The 27474-nt window shown below is 51.0% G+C and overlaps 1 protein-coding gene across 3 annotated transcripts in view; it reads right to left on the bottom strand.

Annotated features, from left to right (window-relative positions):
• Positions 1 to 27474, bottom strand: part of LOC138286726 (uncharacterized) — a 232705-nt gene that overhangs the window by 110738 nt on the left and 94493 nt on the right. For 2 of the 3 annotated variants that reach the window (XM_069227247.1, XM_069227248.1), the window contains exon 6: positions 24866 to 24973. The exons of the other annotated variant lie outside the window; for it this stretch is intronic. In XM_069227247.1, coding sequence (XP_069083348.1) covers positions 24866 to 24973 — 108 coding nt within the window. The remainder of the gene's footprint in view (positions 1 to 24865; positions 24974 to 27474) is intronic. 3 annotated transcript variants of the gene reach the window in all.

Genomic DNA, 27474 nt, shown 5'->3' with positions numbered 1-27474 from the left:
ACCAAGACCACCGCCAGGAAATGAGGCTCTCCTGATTGCCCCCCTTGTGTCCCACTCCGTCACCTTGTCCACTTTGAACTGCTCTTGCTCCTCTTCCTATGGCCCCTTGGACAGTGCACCTGTGCTGCAAACAGACTGGAACAATACCCTGGACTCCATCATCACCACTTTCCATTGCACTTTCCCCTCAATTTATTAGCACTACAATAAACACCCTTGAACACAACTTGACTACTAGTATTTTATGTTTTGAAAATGTGTATTTATGGAAACAGTCACATCTAGTGCAAATGAATTGTACACTGTGAGAGAATAGAAATAATGACCTGTAGCTGGCTGTAGTCAGCACATCAGTACACAGTTGTTACATCACCAACATCTGTAAAATGACAAACCATAGGTGACAGTAGAGATAAAAAAGGAAGTTAATGCCATCATGCTACAGCCACACAGAATACAACAGTCATAGAAATGTGCAGTTGCACTGTCTCATCTTTGTGTCATTGGAAGTACTGACGGACAACTGATGTGCTGTTGTCCTTATCCTCGGGCTCTTCATCCTCACTGTCATCAGGGTCTACTGCTGCCACAGGGGCATCTCCAGTCTCCTCCTCCTGCAGAAAGGGTACATGGTGTCTGAGGGCCAGGGTGAACAACATGCAGCATGCCACTACTATCTGGTAGACCTTCTCGGGTGAGTAGCACAGGGATCCACCTGTCGGATGGAGGCACCTGAACCTGGCCTTCAGGAGGCCGAAGGTCCTCTCGATGACCCATCTGGTTCGCCCATGTGGCTCATTATAACATTCCTCTGCCCCTGTTCTGGCATTCCTCACAGGGGTTAGCAGCCACAATAGGTTTGGGTAGCCAGAGTCACCTGCAAGTATTGAGGGAGCAAATTTAGCCTCACACAATCCTATGGGGATAACACCAGAAGGCATACACTAACATACAGTGGGTTGGGACCAAGGCTCATCTATCAGCCACACCCTGTGCCTCTGCAGTTGGCCCATCACATTTGTGATTCTTCTATTCCTCAGAACAAAGGCATCATGCACTGATCCAGGGTACTTAGCATTGACGCGGAAGATGTACTGGTCTGCCAGGCACAACATCTGCACATTCAGTTAGTGGAAACTCTTATGATTCCTTAACACCTGTTTATTATGGCAGGGGTACAAACGCAATATGTGTACCGTCAACCGCCCAATAATATTGGGTATATGTCCCATTGCATAGAATCCGGCCTTTACAGTGGCCAATTCTTCCACCTGGGGGGAAAGAAATGTAGTTGCACATGTGTTTTACCAGGGCAGACACCACTCGTCAGCACTATTGAGAACACTGACTGTGACATTCCTGCTGCCAAGCCCACTGTCACTTGGAAGAAACCAGTTGCCAAGAAAAGGAGCACTGAAATCACTTGCACAAGAGGGGGAATCCCAGTTGGATGACGGATAGATGAGATCAGGTCTGGCTCCAACTGGGCACACAGCTCAGTAATTGTGGCCCTGTCCAGTCTATAGGTGAGGATAACGTGCCTGTCCTCCAGTATAGCTAAGTCCACCAGAGGTCTGTACACAGGGGTATGTCTTCACCTCCTAGTCATCTGCAGCGGTAGGTATCTAAGGGACACAAGAGTGAGTAGCCTGTGACAATGTGAACAATGGAACCATAAATGCAGTCTACTTGGTGCACTTATGTAATGGACAGTGTTAATGGCGAGGTATGCGCCAATCTAATCTGTGACGCAGTTAATGGTGATATGCCTTCCCCCCTGAAATAGCGACCACCTGTCCTGTATGTACGGACAGGTGGAAGTGAGATAATTACGCTGACGTTTGGCATTGTGGTGGAAGGCGGTCTTGCACCAGCGTGCAACTCATCACTGGATAATATGGGGCTCTATGGAGTACAGTGGCCAATGGGGATCTGCGCCGGCGGTGACTGGGTACACCGCCGCAGACGGGACCGTAATTTTCTATGTGATTCCTCACTTGTTTCTTGACCTTCAACAGGAGAACACCTACACTGCATGTGCTGCTGTGACGTGTGTCTCGAACCCACCATGGCCCATGTGACTGGGGAAAGGGCCCCTGCCTTCACTTCGGAGGAGTGCGAGCGACTGGTGGATGGAGTCCAACCCCAGTACGGACTGTTGTATGGGCCTCCAGACCAACAGGTGAGTACACTTTGGGTATGATGCACATGGGAAGGATGCATGGAGATGTGTGTGCAGGCATCGTGTAAGGGGGGTGTCTTGTGGTGGTGTACATGGTGTGCGCTGGGCAATGTGTGTGCCAATGGTGATGGAAACGGCTATGGTGGGCCATTTGTGTGGCAGGCTGGACTGTTTGTTTAATGGTGTTCTCCTGTCTGTATTGCCTCTGCAAGTCAGCGCCCATCAAAAGAAGGCAATATGGCGTTCCATCGCCAAGGACGTGCGGACCATGGGAGTCTATGGCAGGCGGAGCACCCACTGTCGGAAAACGGTGGGAGGACCTGAGACGCTGGGCACGGAAGACCGCGAAGGTCAAGCTAGGGATGGCCTCCCAATGAGGAAGGGGTGCCTGTCAGAACCTGACCCCCCGATGGCCTGCATACTGGAAGTGGCCTACTCTGAGCTGGATGGGGGCTTGAGGGAATCACAGCAGCCACAAGGGGGTGAGTACAGTGGGTATCATTACAAATTTTAGCAGGTGGGGTGGGATCTGGGTGGTGGATGAGTGTTAGTGGGTGCCCCTAAGGCCAGCCAGACATTGCAGTGAGGGTCATCTCTAGGGTAATGGGTGTATAGCAAATACAGGTAACCTAGCTTGTTAGAAGTCCATTTCTGGCAGGGCATCGTGGGTCCCAGGAGCAGTGCAGTTGGGGGTGTGTGGCCCTCATCTTGCCCTCAGGACCCAGGAAGCAGAGTCTGCCGAGGGAACCAGTGGGACGGAGGGCGAGGGGAGCACCACGGCGGAGACAGGAGGTGACAACACAGACTCAGATACCTACTCCGATGGACGCTCCCTGCAGACCACCCCAGCAGCAGGTACAGCCACCACCCCCGTACGGCGCCCTCCCAGTAGCCCCTCAGCAAGTTGTTCGTGCCCACTCACCCAGGAGGGTGGGCATCTCCTTCACCCCAGGCACCTCAGGCCCTGCCCCAGTGAGGAGGTCATTGACCTCCTGAGATCCATCTCTGTACAGCAATCAACCATTTTGAATGCCATCCAGAGGCTGGCATCCCAGATGCAGCAATGCAATGCATTCCTGGAGGGCATTAATGGTGGATTGGCGGCCCAACAGAGATCGATTCAGGCTCTGGCCTCCTCTCTGATGGCAGCCATTGTCCCTGTTTCTACCCCCCCCCCTCCCTCCAACTACCACTTCCCAATCCGTTTCTCCCCAACCCATCCCAGGCACACATACAGGCGAGCATGCACACAAGACAACACCCAAGAGGGGCACAGGCAAACACAAGCACCACGCTTCATCTCACAAGCACTCACGCGAACACCATACAGTTGCAGACACGACAACAATATCCACTGCCTCCACCGTCTCCCCCTCCTCCACCTCCCAGTCATGTCCACACTCACACCTGCATGCACTACAACATCCACAACCAGCATCACCACACCAAGCAGCACACACACCTCACTAGTTAACACCTCCACAAAATCCATGCATGCGTCCCCTCTGTCCTCTCCCACCCTGTCTGCCCCCCAAGCACTCACACACCCAACAGCCATCCACCTCACATCAGCACACTGCCCATGCACCTGCACCTAAATCCTGCACACATACACCTTCTACAACCATTCCCTCAACCTCAACTCCCATCCCTCCTCCTACCCCACCATCCCTAAGAAGCTCTTCCTTGCCCAACTTGACCTCTTCCCTCCAAACTCCCCCTCCTGCCTGTCACAGCAGGGTCCCAAAGACCTAGCCCACCAACCCAGCCAAACAGTCCACAGGAACAGTGGTGGCACCTCCTACTCGTGGTGGGAAGGATGCCACACCTCCATCCAAGAAGGGGGAAGGAGCCTGCGCCTCCATCAAAGAAGGGGAAGAAGCCTGCGCCTCCATCCAAGAAGGGGAAGGAGCCTGCGCCTCCATCCAAAAAGGGGAAGGAGCCTGCTCCTCCATCCAAGAAGGGGAAGGAGCCTGCTCCTCCATCCAGGAATGGGACAAAGCCATCAACCCCTGCCAGAAAGGGTAAGGACTCCACGTCCCATGTCACAGAGGGGACGAAGCCCTCTACTGCAGCGAAGGCTGTCAGGGTGACACCTCCACCAACACCAGCTGTCACGGGGCCCCCACTGCCAGTTGAGGAAGTACAGCCATCACCACCTGCAGAGGCTGCCCAGGAGCCACCTCCTTCGGCCACCACACTGCGGCCATCACCACCTGCAGAGGCTGCCCAGGAGGCACCTCCATCTGCCACCACACTGCAGCCATCACCACCAACGGATGCCATGTAGGCCACCCTCCAGGCGCAGCTGTACGTGGGGCCCCCTCCAGAACCAGTGGGCAAGTCACCCACCTGAGAGACTGTGGCCTTGCACTCCCCAGGACAGAGCAATGGGCTGGAGCCCCATCCAGAACCAGTGTTCTTGTTCACAAATCCGGCTCTGATCACACCACACTAGCAGCCCCCCGAGGTTCTTGCCCACTTGCAAACTGATGCCCCTGCAGAGTTCTATCTAGATAAAGTCAGGATTCGAGTTGGGCCTTAGACTGTGCCCATGTGGGCCCTTTGAATATTGGATTGGGCAGTGTGCCTTTGTGTACATGTTTACATATCTGTTTCATGGACAATTCGATCATTTATTAGCTGTTGATAGTAAAACATTCACTTTCGTGCATTCCTGCTGTCCTTGCATTATTCTGCCGTGTATCGGGTGCAAACTGTTTTTCATCTGCAGCTGGACGTGTGTGTGTGTGTGTGTGTGTCGGGTGTGTGTGTCGGGTGTGTGTGTCGGGTGTGTGTGTGTCGGGTGTGTGTGTGTCGGGTGTGTGTGTGTCGGGTGTGTGTGTGTCGGGTGTGTGTGTCACTCTCGTTTTACTCCCTCCCTCCCATGTGTGCTAGGCGGCCGTACTCACCGTCGTCGTCTTCGCAGGCGTTGGTGCTCCAGGTGGAGTATAACGTAGAAGCTCATCGGAAACACTTGCAGTTCGGGTTCCATGGCAGCGTTCCTCTTCCCTGTGTCTCCAATGGTGTGTCAGTTATCTTCAGTGATGTGCTTCCGCCAGGCTTTTGATGGTGTTAGTACCGCCCCGGAAAAGGTGGTGGTTTGCTGTGTCATTATATGGTTGTCTTCCGCCTGGCTGTTGGTGGTTACCGCTGTAGTGAGTGTTGTTTCTGCCCTGGCGGTTGGTGTGGTACATTGGCTGTCAATTGGAGTGATCACCGCTGTAGGAAGTAAGCTCTGTATATACTATCTCAAAGTAGGAGATAGCGTACACAGAGTCCATGGGTTCCCCTTAGAGGTAAGATAGTGGCAAAATTATAGAATTCTAATGCTCTATTTTGTGGTAGTGTGGTCGAGCAGTAGGCTTATCAGAGGGTAGTGTTAAGCATTGGTTGTACACACACAGGCAATAAATTAGGAACACACACTCAAAGACTTAACTCCAGGCCAATAATTTTTATATAGAAAAATATATTATCATAATTTATTTTTAGAACCACAAGTTCAAGATTTGAAGTAAGTACATAAAATGCAAGGTACTCCACACAGGTAAGTTAAGAACTTTGAATTAGAGCAATAACATATACAGTTTTTGTTAAAATGGCAATAAGCTATTTTAAAAGTGGACACTGTGCAAAAATCAACAGTTCCTGGGGGAGGTAAGTACTGGTTAGTTTGCCAGGTAAGTAAAGCACTTATAAGTCTCAGTTACTGGGCATAGGCAGCCCACCGTTGTTGGGTTTAAGGCAACCCCAAAGTTACCACACCAGTAGCTCAGGGCTGGTCAGGTGAAGAGGTCAAAGAGGTGCCCAAAACACATAGGCACCTATGGAGAACAGGGGTGCTCCAGTTCCAGTCTGCCAGCAGGTAAGTGAACCGGGGGTCACTCTAGCAGTGCAGACAGGGCACAGGGGGGCTTCTCGGGCAAGCCACTGACTGGGCTAGGCAGAGGGTCGCCTGGGGGTCACTCCTGCACTGAGGTTCGGTTCCTTCTGGTCCTGGGGGCTGCGGGTGCAGTGCTTGGTCCAGGCGTCGGGGCCCTTGTTACAGGCAGTCGCGGTCAGGGGGAGCCTCTGGATTCTCTCTGCATGCGTTGCTGTGGGGATCCAGGGGAGCAGTCTCGGGCTACTCACGAGGTCGCAGTCACCTGGGAGTCCTCCCTGTGGTGGTGGTTCTCTGGAGCTCGAGCCGAGGGCGTCGGGTGCAGAGGGTGAAGTCTCATGCTTCTGGCGGGAAGAGTGAAGTCTTTGAAAGTTGCAGGAAAGTTGCAATATTGTTGAGCAGAGACTCTGCTCACGGGAGTTTCTTGGTCCTTAGGTTCAGGGCAGTCCTCTGAGGCCTCAGTGGTCGCTGATCCCTGTTGGATGCGTCGCTGTTGCAGTTTTTTTAGTCAGGAGAGAGGCCGGTAGGGCTGGGGCCAAAGCAGTTATCGTCTTCCGTCGTCTCTGCAGGGCTTTCAGGTCAGCAGTCTTTCTTCTTGTTTCGGGGGGGGGGGGGGGGGGAGAGACACATCCCTAATCCTATTGGGGGAATCCTCCAAACTCAAGATGGAGGATTTCTAAAGGCAGGGGTCACCTGAGCTCAGGACACCTTAGGCGCTGTCCTGACTAGTGGGTGACTCCTCCTTGTTTTTCTCATTATCTCCTCCAGCCTTGCCGCCAAAGGTGGGCATCTCCACTAGCTGGGATGCCCTGTGGCACTGTAACAAAAGGGGTGAGCCTCTGAGGTCACCGCCAGGTGTTACAGTTCCTGCAGGGGGAGGTGAGAAGCACCTCCACCCAGTACAGGCTTTGTTCCTGGCCACAGAGTGACAAAGGCACTCTCCTCATGTGGCCAGCAACTCGTCTGGTTGTGGCAGGCTGGCAGAAACTGGTCAGCCTGACACTAGAAGTCGGATTGGTATTCAGGGGGCATCTCTAAGATGCGCTCTGGGTGCATTTTACAATAAATTCCACACTGGCATCAGTGTGCATTTATTGCAGGGATGTGGAATTCCTATAGCCCGACGCCCGGGACATCTTGTTTGGGGTCAAGGGCAACAAGTTTTTATGTTTACTTTGTCCTTGGGACAAGGAGGCCCAACCCTCTGCAGCACAAACCCTTTGGCTGCCTGTTTACAGAGAGTGGAACTCTCTGCAGTTGAGGTAATGTGTTTCCAAAAGATAATTCTGTTCGAACTTGTATTTATGGTTCATTATTTGAAAGCCTTCATTATTAGGGTGAGTGCTGTAAATAAATGTTTTAAGGTCACACTTCACTACTGACGTTGGTTCCAGTACAAAAAAAAAAAAAACGTGTATACAGATGTTTGAAACGTTTAGGCTATGAGGCTAAGTGTAATGCTCCCAGAATGCTCTCTGATTAGATGCAAATGAAGTGTCATTTAGTAAAATGTTTTCATGCATGCTAGTATTTCCCAAAAATATTTCTAATGGAAAATCAGTGTAACCATTTTCAACACGATTATGGGAAGCATGAAAGTAAACAAACACTGACAAAGCCAACGGATCTGACATATTTTTATAAGTCTTTTAGTTTCATCAATGCGTGTCTTGTTTTGACATGGCTTTTGTAACACTTTATTTTTGTGGGAGCTACCAGGCCCTCAACATTGTAACAAACACTGGCAAAAAACCCCCAAAATGTTTTTGAACTCTAAAAGCACACGTTGCCACCAGTGGCATAACAAAGGCCCCACAGCCGCCCTCCAGGGGGCCCCTTCAGCCCAGCACCTGCCCTGAGTGAGTCTGGAGAGGGGGCTCCTCCATGTTCTTTGCAAAGGGGCACCCTCCAGTTTCGTTACGTCACTGATTGCCACTGTAGTTCCTGACACTGAACAAAACTACTTTATGTGCCAATATGCTCCTTGTGGAAAAGCAGAATGCAATCACTCACAGTAAAGCCAGCCGAAAGAGAGAGAAATAGAAGTTTAATAAAAACAAAATGTCTTTGTTAACACCAGACCTAATTAGGGACCAAGACCCACATATAGGTAGCTTTTTGCATGTCGCAAACAGCGACTTTCGCTGTTTGCGATGTGCAAAAAGCACATTGCGATGCACAAACCCAGTTTTGCGATTCGGTAACCTGGTTACCGAATCGCAAAACGGGTTTGCGACTCGCAATTAGGAAGGGATGCTCCCTTCCTAATTGCGACTCGCAGTGCAATGTAGGATTGTTTTGCGAACGCGGGCGCAAACCAATCGCAGTTTGTACCCATTTCAAATGGGTGCTAACACTTTCGCAAAAGGGAAGGAGTCCCCATGGGACCCCTTCCCCATTGTGAATGTCACTGTAAAAAAAAAAAATCAGAGCAGGCAGTGGTCCTGCGGACCACTGCCTGCTCTGAAAAAATGAAACGAAAACGTTTCATTTTTCGTTTTTTGTGATGCATCTCGTTTTCCTTTAAGAAAAACGGGCTGCATTACAAAAAAAACTGCTTTATTGAAAAGCAGTCACAGACATGGTGGTCTGCTGTCTCCAGCAGGCCACCATCGCTGTGAGGGCCGCCATTCGCAAGGGGGTCGCAAATTGCGACCCACCTCATGATTATTCATGAGGTGGGCATTTGCGAATCCCTTGCGAATCACAAATGGTGTCAGGGACACCATCCTACATTCGGATTTGCGAGTCGCAAATCTGAACCAACCTACATGTGGCCGCAAATTCTTAAAGAAAGTCACAAAAGTGCACCCATGGTATATGTCGTACCCCTATAAAATATTTGTGAACTGTATTTTAGCATGGGTAAATACGCATGTGTAGATTTGCTCATGTGAAAATCTATTGAGCATTTACAAGTTCATTTTCCCTCCAGCCACTTTCTTCCCAACCCTGGAAGAAGTTCTAATTCTGCCATTGTCAAGAGTAAATGTCCAACCTTTCTTATTATGGGAAAATATTAGAGAGAAGCTGGTGAAAATCTTTAAAATATGCAGGTTAGTAGGTTTGCAGACTCAAAGGCATTCCAGCCTTGGAACTATTGCTTACTGCTCCCCCCTGCCCCAGTATGCAGATCTGCAGAAAGGTGGCAAAATAAGGAAATTGCTACAGTAGGGATTGAAACTGCAAGTATTCAAGCCCTACTGTGGTAGTAGCCCTGGCATAATCAGAGAGGCTATTATCAGAGCTCTTACATAATGAGATTGCTGCCATAATTTGGCACCACACTACATGGCACCAAAGGGACAAGTAGATCTTTATACAGGACAAGTAGATTTGAGAAGCAATCTGTCCCCTGGACAAGTAGATATTTTAATAAATTCCACACCCCTGTACTGTGCTGAGAAGTTTGATACCAAACTTCACAGATTTCAGTGTAGCCATTATGGAACTGTGGGGTTCGTGTTTGACCAACTCCCAGACCATATACTCTTATGGCTACCCTGCACTTACAATGTCTAAGGTTTTGCTTAGACACTGTAGGGGCATAGTGCTCATGCACATATGCCCTTTCCTGTGGTATAGTGCACCCTGCCTTAGGGCTGTAAGGCCTGCTAGAGGGGTGACTTACCTATGCCACTGGCAGTGTGAGGTTGGCATGGCATTCTGAGGGGAGTGCCATGTCGACTTAATAATTTTCTCCCCACCAGAACACACACGCTGGGAGGCAATGTGCTGAGTGAGGAGTCCCCAGGGTGGCATAAGACATGCTGCAGCCCTTAGAGACCTTCCCTGGCCTCAGGGCCCTTGGTACCAGGGGTACCATTTACAAGGGACTTACCTGAGTGCCAAGGCTGTGCCAATTGTGGAAGCAAAGGTACAGTTTAGGGAAAGAACACTGGTGCTGGGGCCTGGTTAGTAGGGTCCCAGCACACTTTCAAATCATAACTTGGCATCAGTAAAAGGGAAAAGTCAGGGGGTAACCATGCCAAGGAGGCATTTCCTTACAACCGCCATGGTCATAATTTGGCGGTAGTTACCGCCAACAGGCTGGTGGTATTACCGCCACTTTATCACTCGCCGCCAGGGTCATAATGAAGGTCTACGTCCTGAAATTAGGTGTATGTGTGGATCCCTAGCTATTAAGTGGTCTTTCCTGTGGAAAGGACCAAGTGACAGAGTGGTAAGGGAATTGCAAGTGCTTATCCCACTGCTGCACCACCAATGTTGGAAGCTGGCGTGATGTGTGCTGGGTACGTATGGTATTTACACCTTATACCAGGTCCTGTTATCCCTTGTTAGTGAAGTGTAGGCAGTGTCTAGAAGCCTGGCTCTCTAGGAGTAGCTGAGGATGAGCAGCCAAGGCTTATCTAGGAGACATGCAAAGTTCAGGTAAGCACCTATCAGGAGGGGGCTCTGACGTCACCTGCCTGGCCACTCAGATGCTCCCAGAGTCCCCTGCCAACTTTGGAAACAAGATGGCAAAACCCAAGGACCCTCTGGAGGTGCTCTGAGCACCACCCCTGGGGTGGTGATGGACAGGGGAGTGGTCACTCCCTTTTCCATTGTCCACTTTCACTTCAGAGCAAGGACTGGTGTTCCCTGAAACGGTGTGGACTGGTTTATGCACAGAGGGCACCAAATGTGCCCTTCAAAGCAAACCAGTGGCTTGGGGAGGCTACCCCTCCCAAGCCAGTCACAACAATTTCCAGAGGGAAAGGGTGTTACCGCACTCTCCCAAAGGAAATCCTTTGTTCTGCCTTCCTGGGCTTGATCAGATCAAGCAGCAGGAGGGCAGAAACCAGTCTGAGGGGTGGCAGCAGCTGAGCTGGCCGGAATACTCTGTAAGACTGGTGGTAGCACTGCTGGGGTCCTCTAAGGAGCCCCCAGAGTGCATGGGATCATACTTCCAATACTTGCAACAGCATTGGGGTTTGATTCTGACAAGTTTGATCCCAACATGCCCAGGTTCAGAGTTACCATTATGTAGCTGGACACAGGTTGTGACCTATGTTCAGTACACGTGTAAAAAGGCATCCCACACTCACAAAGCCCAGGAAAGGGATCTCGAGTTTGTGGGGGCACCTCTGCTAGTGCAGGGGTGCCCTCACACACAGCTACCTGCACCCTGCCCTCTGGGCTGAGAGGGCCTACCATAGGGGTGACTTACAGTGGCATGTAGTGAAAACGGGAGCATGCACCGTTTCACGCAGGCTGTAATGGCAGGCCTGTAGAACCCTTTGCGTGGGTTAACTATGGGTGGCAGAATAACTGTTGTAGCTCATAGGGAGACCCTGGGACCCCAATGCCATGGGTACCATATACTAGGGACTTACATGGGGGGGGGGGGGGGGGGGACACCAGTATGCAAGTTGTGGAAAGAAAAAGTACAATTTACAGGAGAGAGCAAAACTACTGGGGTCCTGGTTAGCAGGATCCCAGCAGACACAGTCAAACACACTGACAACAGGCATAAAATCGGATTAACCATGTCAAGAAAGAGGGTGCTTTCCTACAGTGAGCCACTGAAAGCTTGAGCGAGGTCCTCTCAGAACTTCAAGTTCAAAACGAATTGAGCTTTTACAGGATGTAATGTGGTCTAGTGGCTATGCCTTCAACATCCATGTAGTGGCTGCATTCCACAGTGTGAAACTGGAAAATTTGAGAGGAGTCCTGACTTTCCTGAAAACAAATTGTGTGATCCTAGGGCAAGACTTTCAATCAATTTGTGTGATCCTAGGCCATTACTTCTTTTCACTGAGCCTCCATTTTGTTCATAAACCAATATCAAGTAGAAAACCCTCTCTTGTGTTTAATAGGGTGCAATGTTGATCCATCTATACTAACCTTCTAGGCCAGGTGTCTCCAACCTTTCCCGTTATAAGAGCTACTAATAGTCAATTAAAATTGTAACGAGCTACTAATATTAGTGAGATAATAATGAGCACGAAAGATGAGATGATCAGCTCAGTTTACTGAGCAGAGCTGCCAGCATTATTGTAAAAAGGTCTTTATCAGCCCGGAATGCCTCAACATTGTATATACATCTGCACCAGGCTTATAATCACACTGATAACTCCCCCCAGCGCTTTCTGATTTACCACACAAATATCAGCTTAAATACATTTTTGAAATCCAGTCATTTATTTTTCCAAATAGCACCTGATGAGTTCTGAAAATACACATTTGATATCGAATATAGCCATTTCCATTTTGGGATGCATGTATTATTTCAACGGGCCAAATGCTTCTAATATCATAGGCTGGGCTGCACACAGGAGAGGCTGGGGAGCGAACAGGTGCTCGTTGGAGAAGCCTGGGCCATATGTAGAAAATCAGAGCACACCCCGAGAGGGTCTTTGACAGATGTTGCCAGGATTCATATATTCTGATAGAATCTTACCTAGTTAGCAGGCTTCCCTTTTGAAGAGAAAAGAGGCGTAACACAACCTACACTAGAAAGTGTGCAAGGAAATGAGGTGCATGAATGACTTTACACAGCCGCGCTGCACTCGTCGGACAACTGCAGGGCAGCACACACGACCGCCACCCTCTGCATCTAAATGCCCAGGTCGGCGCCTGAAAAGTTCACGTCTGCTTCCTGTGACACTAGAAACTGGACGTTCATTAATGTGAGAGGCTTTGAAGAAGGTGCAGGAATAAACAGCGCAGAAGGTGAGCCTCGGGGAGAGATGTGAGGGGCATGTGGGTGCATGGTCAGAGTCCAAGCCTGGCGCAGATAGGTTCCATCATGGGCACAGCTTTGGAGAGTGTCAAGCGCAACAAAGCACACTGACACTATTGTGGCAATGTCAACAGAGGCATGACCACAAAATGCCAGCAGTTAGAGCAGGCAGAGATCACAAATTGGGCTGATGTAAAACTAAAGTGCCTTTACAAGGTTAAAAAACCTTAGCATCCTTGAGTGAAGAGATTATCTTGAAAAATAGCTTGTTGACACTGTGAGCGTCACTGACGCTGGAGTTGCAGTCAGAAAGACACGATCCCGTAGCCACATTGAACCCTTCTCGCCAAGGAGATCTGCCAGTCCCATCAGGAGTCACACTAGGGCATGAGGGATTACCCTTGCCTCGCTCCCTCCCACCACCTGATAGGGCATGGGACAGAAAAGCTCCCACCGCCCAAGCAGGCCTGCATAGTTATACATGCTACGCTTCAAAGAGGATGCACAGCATATAAACCAGATTGTGCATCTGAGAAAACTGACATGAAAAGTGCCTACCACACACATGCAATCCATGGAGCCCAGCGAAGAAACACTGTGCTGCGGACTTGTGCACTCGACCTGTTGCTAGACAAGCCTCAAACATGTAAAAGACAAACTAACTTATGTCAAATCACTCGTTTATGTTTCAACAAGTTCCTCTCTCGTGTTATGATGGTGAGACTGTGCCCTAGCACCCCCTATGCACCAGTCACCATGGCTTTGAAGCAGTCCTGATGGATAAGGGAATGTTGTTTCACATCCTAGGTGCATAGATAGAAAATGTCTGCTGCATTATTTTAACTTTGTTATGTATCTTACTCTGCAGTCTCATGGTGTCCTGGATGTGGCTGTGCCGAAATCCGACAAAAGGGTATCCCTGTCTGCATACAACCCTTCAATTTCTCAACAAAGTACCCTAGTTAATGTCACAGAAAAGAAAGAAAATCTTTTTTCTTATGTTAGACCCTCACCCACTTCAGGAGTAGAATCCTTCGTCATTGGGTCCCATCCAGGCCCCTAAAACCAGGATGGACTTGGCAGGAGAGGCTGCACCAACGGTTGCACGGCACTTGCTAATCTTGGGTAGCAAAGAGAAGACTGTGCCTGTGGGGCCTGGCTCATGGATAGTTGCTCCGAATCCCCAGACAGAAGAGGCCAGTTGGGTGGCTTCCTGTGACAGCACTAGGACCACAAAAGCTGAGGGAGCCTGTCCTGGCTAGTCAATAGCCACAATAACTTGACCGCTACTGACTGCCGGTCCTAATGCTCAAACGTTGCACCTGAGTCTGCTGGAGCTGGAGGCATGCAGTTTGGTCGCCCAAAGCAGACACTAGGCTTTATCAAAGGGAACCACTGGTTTTCCTCTGACTGGAGACCAGTACTCAGCGGTAACTGGACTTTTGCTGGATCCAACAGGACTCCGGGGGACATCGACCCCTGGGGTCAAAGCCACCCCACCTGAACCGTGGACTAGTCCCATCAAACCCCCCCATCGACTGTACAGCATCCTCAGCATCCTGTATCCCCTGCATCAGGACCACTCCATTGAACCAACAGAACCTGGAAATGGACTTGAGACTGCTTTGATGACAAGGTAACTCTCCTACAACCCTTTACTGCCCTTCTTTACATCCCTCAATTCCCTGCCAGAGTTGGTCTTCCAAAGCGGGCCAAAGTACCCAAACCTAGCTTTAACACTAAGGGTATAATTACGAGTATGGGGGTCTACTGACTGCCAGACTCGCGGTGGTGGTCGGACTGCTGGTCGCACCACCACGATTAGTCATCCCAGCGTTCGTCGCGGTCCTAATCTGCCAAAGCAGCGCTACCCTGGGGATTACGACACCCTTCTCCGCCAGCGATTTCATGGCAGTAACACAGTCATGAAAAAGGCTGGTGGAGATGGAGAACTGGGGGCCCCAAGGGGGCCCCTGCACTGCTCATGCACTTGGCATGGGCAGTGCTGACCCCTCCCCCCGCCTTCCCAGCCAGCACTGTCTCAATGTTCAATGTTTTGCAATGGGTGCTGGTGCATCCTACGCACTACAGCATTGCCACCGGCTCTATTACAAGCTGGAGACCATACTGTAGGCCGTTTCCTTCTGGGCCAGTGGGCGGGAACTGAGGTTCCGCCCGCTGACCCAGCAGGAAACTCGTACTGGGCCTGGCGGGGAGTCTGTCAAACTGGTGGCAACCTACCAGTCAGAACTTCGATGGACAGGTTCTTCCATCCGCCTAAGTCATAATGAGACCCTAAGTCAGGTTGATTTCTGGGGTACACGGCGCACTCTCTCACATAGTATATGAGTATATTCCCACAAATGTGGTTCCCTGGAGAGGAAGAGCCACCCAATCTTCCTTAAGACAGAAGCTCCAAGTTTGCAAAAAACTCTCCAGGCACTCAACTATTACATTTTCTGTACTTTTATTCTTTCTTTGGACGGATTCAGTGTCTTGTATAGTTCCAAGCATTTTCTTCAGAGCAATTCCAGTCTCTCATGAGTCATAATCGTGTTGATTCAGACAAATCCCATCAAGTATGCCCAAGTCAACATGTGTTTCGTCATTGCTGCATGTGTAGCAGCTGACTTAATCAGAGCTAGACAAAATCATAAACACAATTTTTGCACTATTGTTCTAATTCTTGTGTCAGATCCCATCATCAACAGAGGTGCCACATACTAAAAACCTGGTGAAATGTGCTTTGAAAAAAATGCTTGGGCCTAAACAAGAGTCTGAGGGGGGTCATTCTGAGTCTGGCGGCCTTGAGACAGCAAGACTCTGGGTGGCCATCGGACTGCCGCTGTAGTGGCGGTCGTATCAACCACATTCCGACTGCGGCTGAAACGCCGCGGTAATACCACCGACACCGCCAGGCTGGAGTCAGCCTCCAGCCTGCAGGACCCAGTGGTAGTAATCCGGCAGGCAGCGCTGCCCGCCGGATTACGAGTTCCATTCTGCCAGCCTTTCCATGGCGGTTTACACCGCTTGGAAAAGCTGGCAAAATAGGGGTGTCAGGGGCCCCCTGCACAGCCCGGTCGAGCATTTCACTGCCCCTAGGCAGTGAAATGCGCATCGGGTGCTGCTGCACCCCCACATTGGCGCTGGCTCGGAATGTTAAGGCCCTCTTCACCGCAGTGTTTCCGCCTGCGGGCCCTGCGGTGAAATCGTAATAGGGCTGGCGGTGTCCTGATGGCACCAGCGGTCAGGTGGCAGGCTGAGTTTGGTGAGTGGCCTCCGCCGCCCACCAAACTCGGAATGACCCTCTGAATCTGTCCATAGAAAGAATAAAAATACAGAAAAGTAATAGTTGAGTACCCGGAGAGTTTTTGCAAACTTGGAGTTTCTGGCTTTATTAATGTTTTCAAACTTTCTGCTTACCAATGCTTCATGTAATTTTGCGTACAAATCAGTGATTTACTTTTTTTTTTTTTTAAATCGAGAACCCGTTAGTCAATTTTGTTAATTTTGGTGTCTAAAAAGTTATAAAAATACAATATATTTTTATAAATTGGTGTTGGATTTCTTTTGTGTTTTCTTATTTCGTTGTTTTGGTGCTTCTGAACGCTCTACACCTGCTCGAAGCCACAGATACCCACACTTAACAAATGAGCTGACTGAACTCAAGTCAGTATCGTGAGTTATTACACAGCGAGGTTGCACAACCACACCATATAATACACACATTTAACAGATATGATCTCTGGAGTGTTGGCTGTCTGATGATGTGATACCATGCAGAGTGTGCCCATGTTGTCTGGGAGGTTGAAGTCACCCAAGAGGATGGTGAGAGAGAGTCAGTTGGATGAGATAGCAAGGACAGTCGAGATTTGGAAGGAGACTGTCTGACCTGCAGAGAGTGGGGAATGGCATGTCAGGAGCTCCATGGAGTTGTGTCACTTGCTTGTCTAGGATCCAAAACAAGGAGGACTTATGGACGACAGCAAGGCCTCCTCCCTTGTTATATGCGCCTTCCACATGACCGATGCTGTGGCTTGTGGGAAGAAGGATGTCTAGCTCATGCGATGATGTCATGAAGAGAAGGGGAGGAGCCAAGATGGCGACCGGGAAGGACGCTTAATTAAGCGCTCCGTCTCGGGCTTGCCACAGAATATCTGCGGGGCGCTCCTGGGGCGCTGATGTTATGTGAAAGAGGAGGGATCCGCTCCGGGAGCCTCTCTCCCCTCGCTGGCGGCTCTGGAAGTGCTCGAGCGGCCGCGAGGAGAGGCCGCTAAAGAGCTGCGTGTCGCGGGGAGCTGCGCGTCGCGGGGAGCTGCGGCCGCCATTTTCTTAGCCGCAAGGATCGGGACTCTGCCCTGGGGCCTGAACAAAGAGGTTGGTGCGCGGTGACGGGAGCGGGCCGCCTCGGGAGGGCGGTGAGCCCACATCCAGGCACTGTACTGCCCTGGGCATTCCCCCCTCCCCCGCCTTTCATTCTCTGGAGTTCCCCCCACCCGCCGGCTGCGAGGGGGGCCGGCGAGCAGCAGGGGACCAGCAGCAGGGGCCCCAGGTGGGTGCCCTTTCCACACTTGCGGACAGGCGGAGAGACGCGCCCCCCCCCCCCTTCGCAGAAGGTTCCGTGGGGCCACAACAGGAGGCCAGAGGTGACGGCGACTCAGGAGCGGAGGGGGGATCCGCTCCCTGAACCCCCCACCTGCCGCTGACAGCTCCAGGCTCTGCCGGGCGGCTGAGGACCCGGTCGCGGATGACGCGCCCTCCCCAAGAGGCCGCGGCTGCCGTCTCCCCCTGAAGCGGGGATCTGAACCAAATCCGAAGAACCGGACGGCGAGGTGGGTGCACGGCAGCTGGGGGGCCGATACCGAGAGGACTGGGAGCCCTCACCTGGTCCCTGGGCGGCCCTTGCCCCCCCCCCCCCTTTCTCCTCATTGCGGATTCCCCCTCCTGCCCATGAGGGGGGGCGGAGGACGGTGGATAAATACCTACCAAGGACCCCTGGGGGTGCCCCCCTACCCCATGCTCGATGGCGTGGTGCGCCTCCCTCCGGGGAAGACCCTGGGCCTGCAGGTAGATGTTGATGCCACTACAGACGGGGCACGTGTAGGGCCGGATTGGATCAGGCCAAGTCATATCTCATGTTAAATGGTGCCGACTTGCACCACAAGTGCGGAACTGTTCTAAAGAATTTGAGCACGCCTGGAACTTACTAAGCACGCACACACGGAAATGACACTCTTCCACCTCACATTGACAGAGGATCCAGGGCCTGAAGTTGGTTGCCGGCCAGAGGGCTAGCGTGGGTGTGTGGACCTTGCCCCCCCCTTCGTTCCTGCCCCTCCTCTGCCCGTGCTGGTCGGGCGACCTGGTGACAGGAGATCCCTGACTGCCTGAGCAAGATCTCACTTTGAGGATCACCAGGAGTGCCGAAACCTCAAAAATCGAAGCGTACACCGGCGCGGCCCCGAGGGGACATATAGCCCCCCCTGCTTGAATAGCCCAGAGAACGTGGGTGAACGTGTGGTTGCAGGTGGAATCAGGACACACCAGACAAGACAAAATGGCCGGAAGGCCCAAATCAGCAAAAAAACAGGATCGGAACACACATGGCCAGGCACCTGGCGATCAACAACATATGCCCTCCCTGCAGTCGCTGGAGTCCACACTCCTGGCCCACTCCTCGCAATTCGAGAAAGTACTACAGGCAATCATGGACACAAAAACCTCACTGGAGAGCAGGATAGATACAGTGTCGCAAGATCTGAACATCCTCAGAGTAGACCATCGCAAATTATCCGATAAAGTGAAGACAACGGAAGAGGCGCTAAGTGAACTGGCTCCCACAGTAGCGGATAACCAAAAACAAATTCTCCGCCTAGATACAGAAGTAAAGACACTGCTGAGAAGAGCAGAGGAGGCGGAGGGCAGGTCCCGCCGCAACAACATACGGTTTCTCGGATTTCCTGAAAAATCATTGGATCAAAATTCAGAGCTCCTGCTGGAACACTTGTTAATTAAAGAGGTCCTGAATGGAGTCCCATCAAAATTCTTCTCAGTGGAAAGAGCACACAGGATTCCCGGACGCCCCCCAGCGCCGGGTCAACCTCCAAGACCGTTGATAGCCAGGTTCCTAAATTTTAGAGACCGTGATGCGATACTGCAACAGTTTCGCAGCAAAGGCCCATTCAGGTACGAGGACTCGACTGTTCACGCTTATCCAGACTTCACTCAGGAAGTGCAAAGGCAACGCAATTCCTTCACCCAAACAAAACAACGCCTCCGTGAACGATATAAAGTACGCATTATTATTTCCTGCCAAACTACGAGTATTAACAGATGAACGCACCCACGTGTTCACCTCACCGGAAGACGCCTGGACGTGGATGCATGCTAGGGGCATCGCCCACCCCCGCGAAGCAACCGGCACCGACGAGAACTGGTCAACGACAAAGTCACGGAAACGATCCAAGAGGCGCCCCGGGGTCAACCCACAGAGGAACAGGCTGCAGAAGAGAGAGCCAGGGCCCTAAAAGAAACTCCCCTGCTAACACAGAATTCCTTTGAGACTCTCAGGACCCACCCAGAGGAAGGCTCGGAGTCGGACTCGATTAGCTCGGACTCCACATTAACAGAGGCACTGAGGGGCCCGGAGCTCACCCCCAGGACTGCAGACACACTCTGAACGAGCACCACCGACCCGTCCCCCCAGAGGGACCGACCGCCACAGCTGGAGAGTAGAACTGAACTTTGCGAGCCCCACTCGAAGTGGGTGGTTACATCATCCGAACTTACGTATCCTTATATCTCTACTCCTGGAGATAACTCCTTTACAAATACTGCGCGTAATTAGCGGCGGAGCGTGGCGGGGGGGGGAAGGATAGCCGCGCCCTGGGAGTGCCCTAACTCACCCGCAGACCGTGTCTGCAGAAGGATGCGAGCCCCTACAATGAGCCGCACCCAGATAGTATCATTGCTCTCCCACAGATATCCACATGGATACACTTCAGCTCGCACCTAAACTGGGTGTGTAGCTTGTTGCAAGTTCACAGTTGTGGACGGGATCCAGTTGGGGAGGGAAAGAGGGTAACTACTAGTTTGTGCACTACAGGTCTGCTCACAACACAGGACATGCGGCCGGGGGTGAGGGGCCCGCCCGCCGGGGGCGGGGGAGACCGACTGGGCCGTCTCGGGGGGCAGAGTGCAAGACACGCCTTTACAAAATTAACACGGCCCAACCTACAGCCTATAGCACACACACATATGACATAGTCACCTGGAATGTCAGGGGACTTGGGACCCCAAGCAAAAGGTCTAGGGTGCATACACGACTCAAACGCCATGGCACACATCGCAATCCTACAAGAAACCCACCTGCGGGACCCAGATCTGCAGGACCTACGCAGTAAATGGGGAGGACAGATTGTGGGCACATCCTATTCAACCTTTGCGAGGGGGGTCCTCATATGGATAGCAGGGAATGTCCCCTTTATCCAAACATCACACAAGATAGACCAGGAAGGCAGGTATGTGGTAGTGGAGGGTAAGTTAGACGGCAAACAACTGTCAATTATAGGGGTATATGCCCCCAATAGCGCGCTGCCCGAGTTCCTGTGCACACTCACCCCAGATTTATTAATGAACCCCGAAACACCCGCCATATGGGGTGGAGACTTCAACTGCACGCCGGACCCAGCACTGGACAGGTCTAACTTCCCAACACACCCAACAGCTAATAGATACCTCAGACGCCCATTATCAACATGGGCCAGTAACATGGGCCTCCATGACATATGGCGCATTAAGCACCCACAACACAGGGAATATTCATTCTATTCAGTACCACATAAGGTACATACCAGGATAAACTTACTGTGGGGCACCCAGGAAATCTGCACAGTAACCAGCGGGATAGAATACCTAGCCAAGACACTATCAGATCACTCACCGCTTAAAATAACTCTGGACTGGGGGAGGAAGCGCCAGGGGATCCCAACATGGAGGCTACAAGCGGAAGCTTTACACGACCCTGCATTCACAGACACACTGAGAACAGCGCTAAAACAGTACTGGGAATTAAATATCGGCACCACAAACTGAAGAGCGGTGAAGTGGGACGCACACAAAGTGGTGATCCGCGGGCATTGTATCTCCACTACATGGGGGGTGAGACGTACACTCCATGCAGAGGTCAGCAAGCTGGAGAAGAAACTAAGAGCACTAGAAAACGCAGTAGCCCGCAATGAAACGCCATACACGTCACTAAAGGATGCGCGCGCAGAATATGCAAACGCCGACGCCACATTACGCCTTCATGATCACAAATACCACTTGGCTAAACTAAAATCGGAAGGCGACAGACCGGGTAGGCTACTCGCATGGCTCCTGCGGGAGGACTGACGGTGCCCTCCAATCGGGGCAATAGGAGTAGGCGCAGTGGCTACCACGCAGGTAAAAATAAATGACGCGTTTAGGGAATATTATACACAATTATACACCAAAAGCACATCATGCTCCCTCCAACAGCTCGGGTCCTTTCTAGCAGATTCTCCCCTGCCCCAACTAACGCACACCGATAGAGAGACACTAGAGGCCCCCATCACACTAGGAGAACTCAACAAGGCCCTCGAACAACTACCTAGGAATAAAGCCCCAGGGACAGATAGCCTGCCATCAGAATACTACTCTACTTTTGTGACACACCTTAACGCACATCTCCTAAAAGTGATCGAAGAAGCAGGGATCAACGGGATCTTGCCCCCCACAATGAGGGAGGCAATGATAGTGGTCCTCTGGAAGAAGGGGCGTGACCCCACTGACGTTAGGTCCTACAGACCTCTTTCTCTGCTAAACCTAGACTGCAAGATACTCAGTAAAATCCTGGCCAACAGGCTAGCTCCTTACATGCACATTCTGGTACACGAGGATCAGAATGGATTCATCCCGAAACGCAATACCTTCCTGACCGCATTCGAGGAAGCGGTGATATCACTTGATATAGAAAAAGCGTTCGATACATTAGAATGGGACTTTCTGTTTGCCACCATGCAGCTAATGGGTATCGGACCAAAAATTATACGCTGGGTATGCATTCTGTACACTGCCCCACAGGCCAGGGTGAAGACGGGAGGAGTTATATCAGAGAGCTTCTCGATCAGCAGGGGAACAAGGCAGGGATGCCCCCTATACCCCCTTCTATTTGCCTTAGCGATGGAACCACTAGCCGCACGCGTCTGTGCAAAAAAAGAAGAATGGGGGTGTCGAGGAGCGGCACTCTCCACGCCATATCATTATACGCAGATGATGCCTTGATATACATACGTAGAGTGGAGGAGCTGCTGCCCCCGGTGATGTCACTGCTGTCTGAGTTCGGAAGGATCTCCGGATTAATAGTTAACTGGGGGAAATCCTGTATATTCCCACTAGCCAGCTGGCCCCCAGCGAGGCAAGAGAGCACCCTGTCAGGCCACCTAAAATGGTGCTTCGATACATTTAAATACCTAGGGGTCAACGTCTATCATAGTGCGGAAGACCTCAGGGATGGAAATCTGGGGAAAGCGGTGACCTCTGTAAAGAGCTCATTATGCTTCTGGAATAAATTACTACTCTCACCACTGGGTAAAGTCGCTATAGCAAACATGCTGATATTACCTGGACTGCTGTATTACTTCGCGGCCCTGCCATTATTATCCCCAAAAGCTTTTTCAACAGCTTGAACTCCGCCCTACTGCAACTGGTGTGGGGCGAGGGCAGAAGGCGGGTCGCACTCACCACGCTGCATCATCCGGTGGCTACGGGCGGGCTGGGCGCCCCAAACTTTGAGCTCTACTCCGCGGCCGCACAGCTACAGTGGATCTTAAATTGGCTCCATAGACCCAGCTCAGCAGAAACTATCTGGCTGCAATCCCGACTTCAGGGAGTCCCCCTGCTCGTATGGCTGATGGATAAGCAAACCAAAAGCACACGTGAAAACCCACTGATGACAGCGGCACACGCATGCTGGAAGAAGTATATTCAAAAGGGTGCCCAAAAACTTCCCTACTCACCGCTTCTCCCACTAGAACGGCTCCCCGGGTGGGTGGAGGCCGGCTCACATTCGCCCACAATCTGGACAGACGTGGGCATAAATGCAGTGGGAGACTGCCTCGAGGAAGGAAAATTAATGTCCTTTAAAGCCATACAGGCCCTCACAGAGATCAGTCCGGGGCAATTCCTGGCATACCACGCAATATGTCATGCAATCAGGAAAACATGGGCATCCGGAGACCTAGAGCCAGATACCTCAGTCACCCTGCACCATATGCTGAACTGGGACCCCCAGGGAAAAGCAGTCTCAAATTTATATAAACTTCTGAACAGACCCCCGGAACCCAACCTGCAGAAAGCTTGGGAGAGGTGGAACGCTGTATTGCCTACCCCGATCTCAGGGACAGAATGGCCAAAAGCTCTGAGTCACACACGTGAGGTCTCAAGAAACTCCAGATTCAGATATACACAGTTTAATTATCCACATCAGACATACCTGGCGCCAGCCAGGATTAAACGTATGTTCCCGAGACGGACCCAGCCTACCCCAGATGCAAAACACCAGCAGCACAGTTCTACCACATGGTTTGGGAGTGCCCGCGGATACGGGGGGGAATGGGCTGGGGTGGTCACAGCTTAATTGGAAATGAGGGGGCTCAACCTAGACGCGAATCCCAAGTCCTGCCTACTTGGTCTCAGGACAAGGACGAAAAGAAATAAACACTTGCACAGGTTCGTAGATCTAGCTTATGCAATGTACAAAAGACTGATAGCGATGAACTGGAAGGCTCCCAACACACCCGACCTGAAAGCCTGGCTTGCCCTCATGCTCCGCTGGGCCCGCGCTGAACACCAGGTATTAATAAATTTAGCATGAAGGGGACTGCGACAAGCGGGCTGCGAAGCTTGGGGCGTTTTAGTCTCCAGACTAGAAGCCCAAAACGATGAAAGACCTCCCTGAACTACAGACAGTCGCGCTCACCTAGAAGGCTGCGGGCCTAGACCCGGCAGTAATGCACCATTATACCAGGGGAAGCATACATACCTGTTGTCAACGCCTCGTCCCCACTGACAGCACATCAAACCCCCCAACGCACACATGCCAAACAGTGCCAACAGGCCACCCGAACCCCCACCCCTCGCCGCGCGACAGCGGGGCCCCCCCGCCACTAGCGGCAATAGAGCCTTTCCACAATAGAACGCCCTAAACCTCTACGTCGATAAAATCCGGAAATATTGATCAGACTGTGCAGACCTGGAAGTGTACGCAAGTTCTTAGTTGTTTGTTAACTTTAACATGGGAGAGCCTAGCGAGTTACTGTAATCAACAACATTTTGCTATTGATGACATCTGTTTGCAATGCAATGTATGGCTCTCTTGAAAAATCAATAAAAACATGTTTACAAAAAAAAAAAAAGATGTCATGAAGAGAACACCAGGCTTGTGACAGGTGATGAGACCTGTGATGCCTGGTGCATGGAGTCCTGCAGAGAAAGAGTTACTGAGCTGGAATCTGTGTTCTGTAGTTTCTAGGTGTACAGTAGTTAGTGGGGTTTGTATGAGTTTACATTTATGTGTAAGGATGCCCTGAGAGTGTTGTCTAGGTTTGGGTGTGATTGTGGGGCCTGGTAATATGAGGCACATAATCACACATTACCTTTATGCTTCCAGTGTTGCATGGGTTGTGGCACAAGGTTCTCCGGTCCCTAATATGTCCAAAAAGGCCATACACTAATCGGTATCTGCCCTAAGCAGGAAGCAATGGAGTAGTGGGAGTTGAATGAAGTAGTGAGAAGATAGGAAGTGATGTAATTTTCTGTGCAGATGAGTGCTGGATAATGCAGTGATGTCACTTCCTGTGGAGATGGATAGTGGGGAACGAATGGTTACTGTGAAATAAGTTGATATTCATTGCAAATATTTGAGTTTGATCCCGGTCACTGCTTCAGAGACCGGTTCCTTACTCTTTCAGCTCATAAAATTCACAAAGTAAAAAAATTAAGATCTGAGATCGAACAGGTATTCGAGCCTACAAAGTTTCATCACAAAGAATGAGCAGAGCGCAGGGACTATGAGGAAAGAATGAATACTCACCTGAAGGATTACAAGAAACTTCTTTTATATTGTAGTTTTGAGGATCCACCAAAAACACATCTTTTTCACGTTTAATGACGTGTGAAACTGGCGCAAAAACTCCCTTCCCTGCAAAAAAGGAATTGCTAATGAAAAGGTTTAACGTTTATTGTAACAACCCACAGCCAACTGGCCTTTGGAACAAAGAGCTGTGGGTTACTGCTTTCATTACAGTTGGAGGGCTTCATAAAAGTGAGAGGAGGGTCAAACTATTCATATAAACATAACTAACAGAAGTGTCAGACAAAGGGAAATCATTGGACAGTTACACCCAAACACAAATTATTTATCAAGGAGTTTGGTAAAATGTTGTGTATTACTTTATGCTTCCTCTGGACCCTAGAGTGACAACAATGTAGGCGGCTGTCACAGAAAGGCAGGTCAAAGTCAAGTCAGGACGGCAACAGTTGTATCACTCAATCAAAAAATGTCTTACGGTGTAGGTGTGTGTGTGTATGTGTTTTTTTTTTTCAGGTCTTGGCGGCGAGGTGGGGGGAAGGATCTGCCGCCAGAGATGGTGCGGTGATGCGGGGACTGTAGCGAGGTCAGCAGAGCGGAGCTGTCGAGTTGGTATGCGAAGTTTACCCGTTCGTTGAGGTAGGCCGGTCCACTGTTGTGGAGGGCTTTGTGAGCGTGGATGAGGGCTTTGAAGAAGATCCTTTTGCTGATGGGCAGCCAGTGTAGGGATCTGAGGTGGGTGGATATGCGTTCGTGGCGAGGGAGGTTGAGGATGAGACGTGCGGCTGCGTTTTGAATTTCCTGGAGTTTTCTTTGAAGCTTGGCTGTGGTCCCTGTGTAGGGTGCGCTGCCGTAGTCCAGTCTGCTGCTGATGAGGGCATGGGTGACCGTTCTTCTTGTTTCTAAAAGGAATCCATTTGTAAGTATTGCGTAGCATGCGAAGGGTGTTGAAGCAGGAGGACGATATGGTGTTGATTTGCAGGGACATGGAGAGAGATGAGTCTAGAACAATGCCAAGGTTGTGTGCGAGGGTGGTGGGTGTTGGGGGTGGTGGGCCACAAGGAGTTGTCCCATGCTGTCTAGTTGGGGCCGAAGATGATGATTTCTGTTTTGTTTGGAGTTAAGTTTGAGGTGGCTTGCTGTCACCCATTTGGCGATGTCGAGGAGTCCGGCATGCAGGTTTATCTTGGCGGTGGCTGGGTTCCTGGTGAGGGAGATGATGAGCTGGGTGTTGTCTGCATAAGAGATGATGGTGATTCTGTGGGGGGGCGGAGTATGTTGGCAAGAGGGGCCATGTAGATGTTGAAGAGAGTGGGGCTGAGGGAGGATCCTTGGGGGACCCCGCAGATGATCTTGGTGGCTGGAGACTGGAAGGGAGGGAAGGAGGTGACCTCTTTGGGTTCTTTCGGCGAGGAAGGAGGTGAGCCAGTCCAGGGCCTTGTGTTGAATTCCGGCGTCAAAAAGGTGTGTGCGAAGGGTCTGGTGGCATACAGTGTTGAATGCTGCGGAAAGGTCTAGGAGGATGAGGGTGGCGGTCTCGCCCTTGTCCACTCTGGTCCTGATGTCATCTGTGCAGGCGATGAGGGGGGTCTCAGTGCTGTGGTTCTTCCGGAATCCAGACTGGGAGGCCTTGACTATCTTCTCAGCGACCTTTGCGGGGAAGGGTAGGAGAGAGATGGGATGGTAGTTTGTGAGGTCTTCCGGGTCTGCTTTGGGTTTTTTGAGGAGCACATTGACTTCGGCGTGCTTCCAAACATCTGGGAAGGTTGCGGTGTTGAAGGAACTATTGATGACGGCACGGAGCTGGGGAGCGATGATTTGGCTGGCCTTGTTGAAAATGTGGTGGGGAGAGGGGTCTGTGGGGGAGCCTGAGTGGATGGAGTTCATGGTTTTGCCGATTTTATTAGTCGTTGGTGGGAGTCCTGGTGTGTAGTTGGCTGGTGTGGGAGGGCGTTGTGTTGTTGGTTGTGTCGGTGGTGGTGATGGTGGTGGGTGGTGGGTGCTGATGCTGTTAAGCTGTTATGTATGTCTGTGATTTTGAGGTGAAAGTAGTTGGAGAGGGAGTTGCAGAGGTTTTGGGAGTGTGGAGGGTCGATGGTGCTGGATTTGGGTTTGGTGAGTTCCTTGACGATGGCAAAGAGTTCCTTGCTGTTGTGTGTGTTGCTGCCTATGCGTTCTTTGTCAAAGGACCGTTTGGTGGTCCGGATGAGTTGGTGGTGTTTGCGCATGGCTGTTTTGAGGTCGGAGAAATTGCTCATTGAGGGTTCTTGGCGCCAGGCTTTCTCAATTTTACGGCATTCTCGCTTGGAAGCTTGGAGTTCTGTGGTGAACCGTTATTCCTCAATGGGAGATACAAGTCAGGTGTTTTGTGAACTGAAAGAACTTGGGTTTTCGATTCTAAGGTGAGGTTAAAGGCATTCCAAAGATGGGAGCACTGAACCCCCAAATCTCTGAGTGTGTTTCACACTGTGTCAACTCCTTGCTCTTTGACCCCAAATGATCTGCAGTACATAGAGTAATAAGAGGTTACAGTTTTGAGTAGAAGAACAGCTAATAAACAATGTTTAGCTGTAAGAGACGGGGGAAGAGCGAGAGAGTTCAAAAGGGGAGGA

This window comes from Pleurodeles waltl, chromosome 3_2, assembly GCF_031143425.1.
Source record: "Pleurodeles waltl isolate 20211129_DDA chromosome 3_2, aPleWal1.hap1.20221129, whole genome shotgun sequence".
In the NCBI taxonomy this organism is placed as follows: Eukaryota; Metazoa; Chordata; class Amphibia; order Caudata; family Salamandridae; genus Pleurodeles; species Pleurodeles waltl.
Note: the sequence above shows the minus strand (reverse complement) of the source record. Positions and strands in the feature narration are given on the sequence as shown.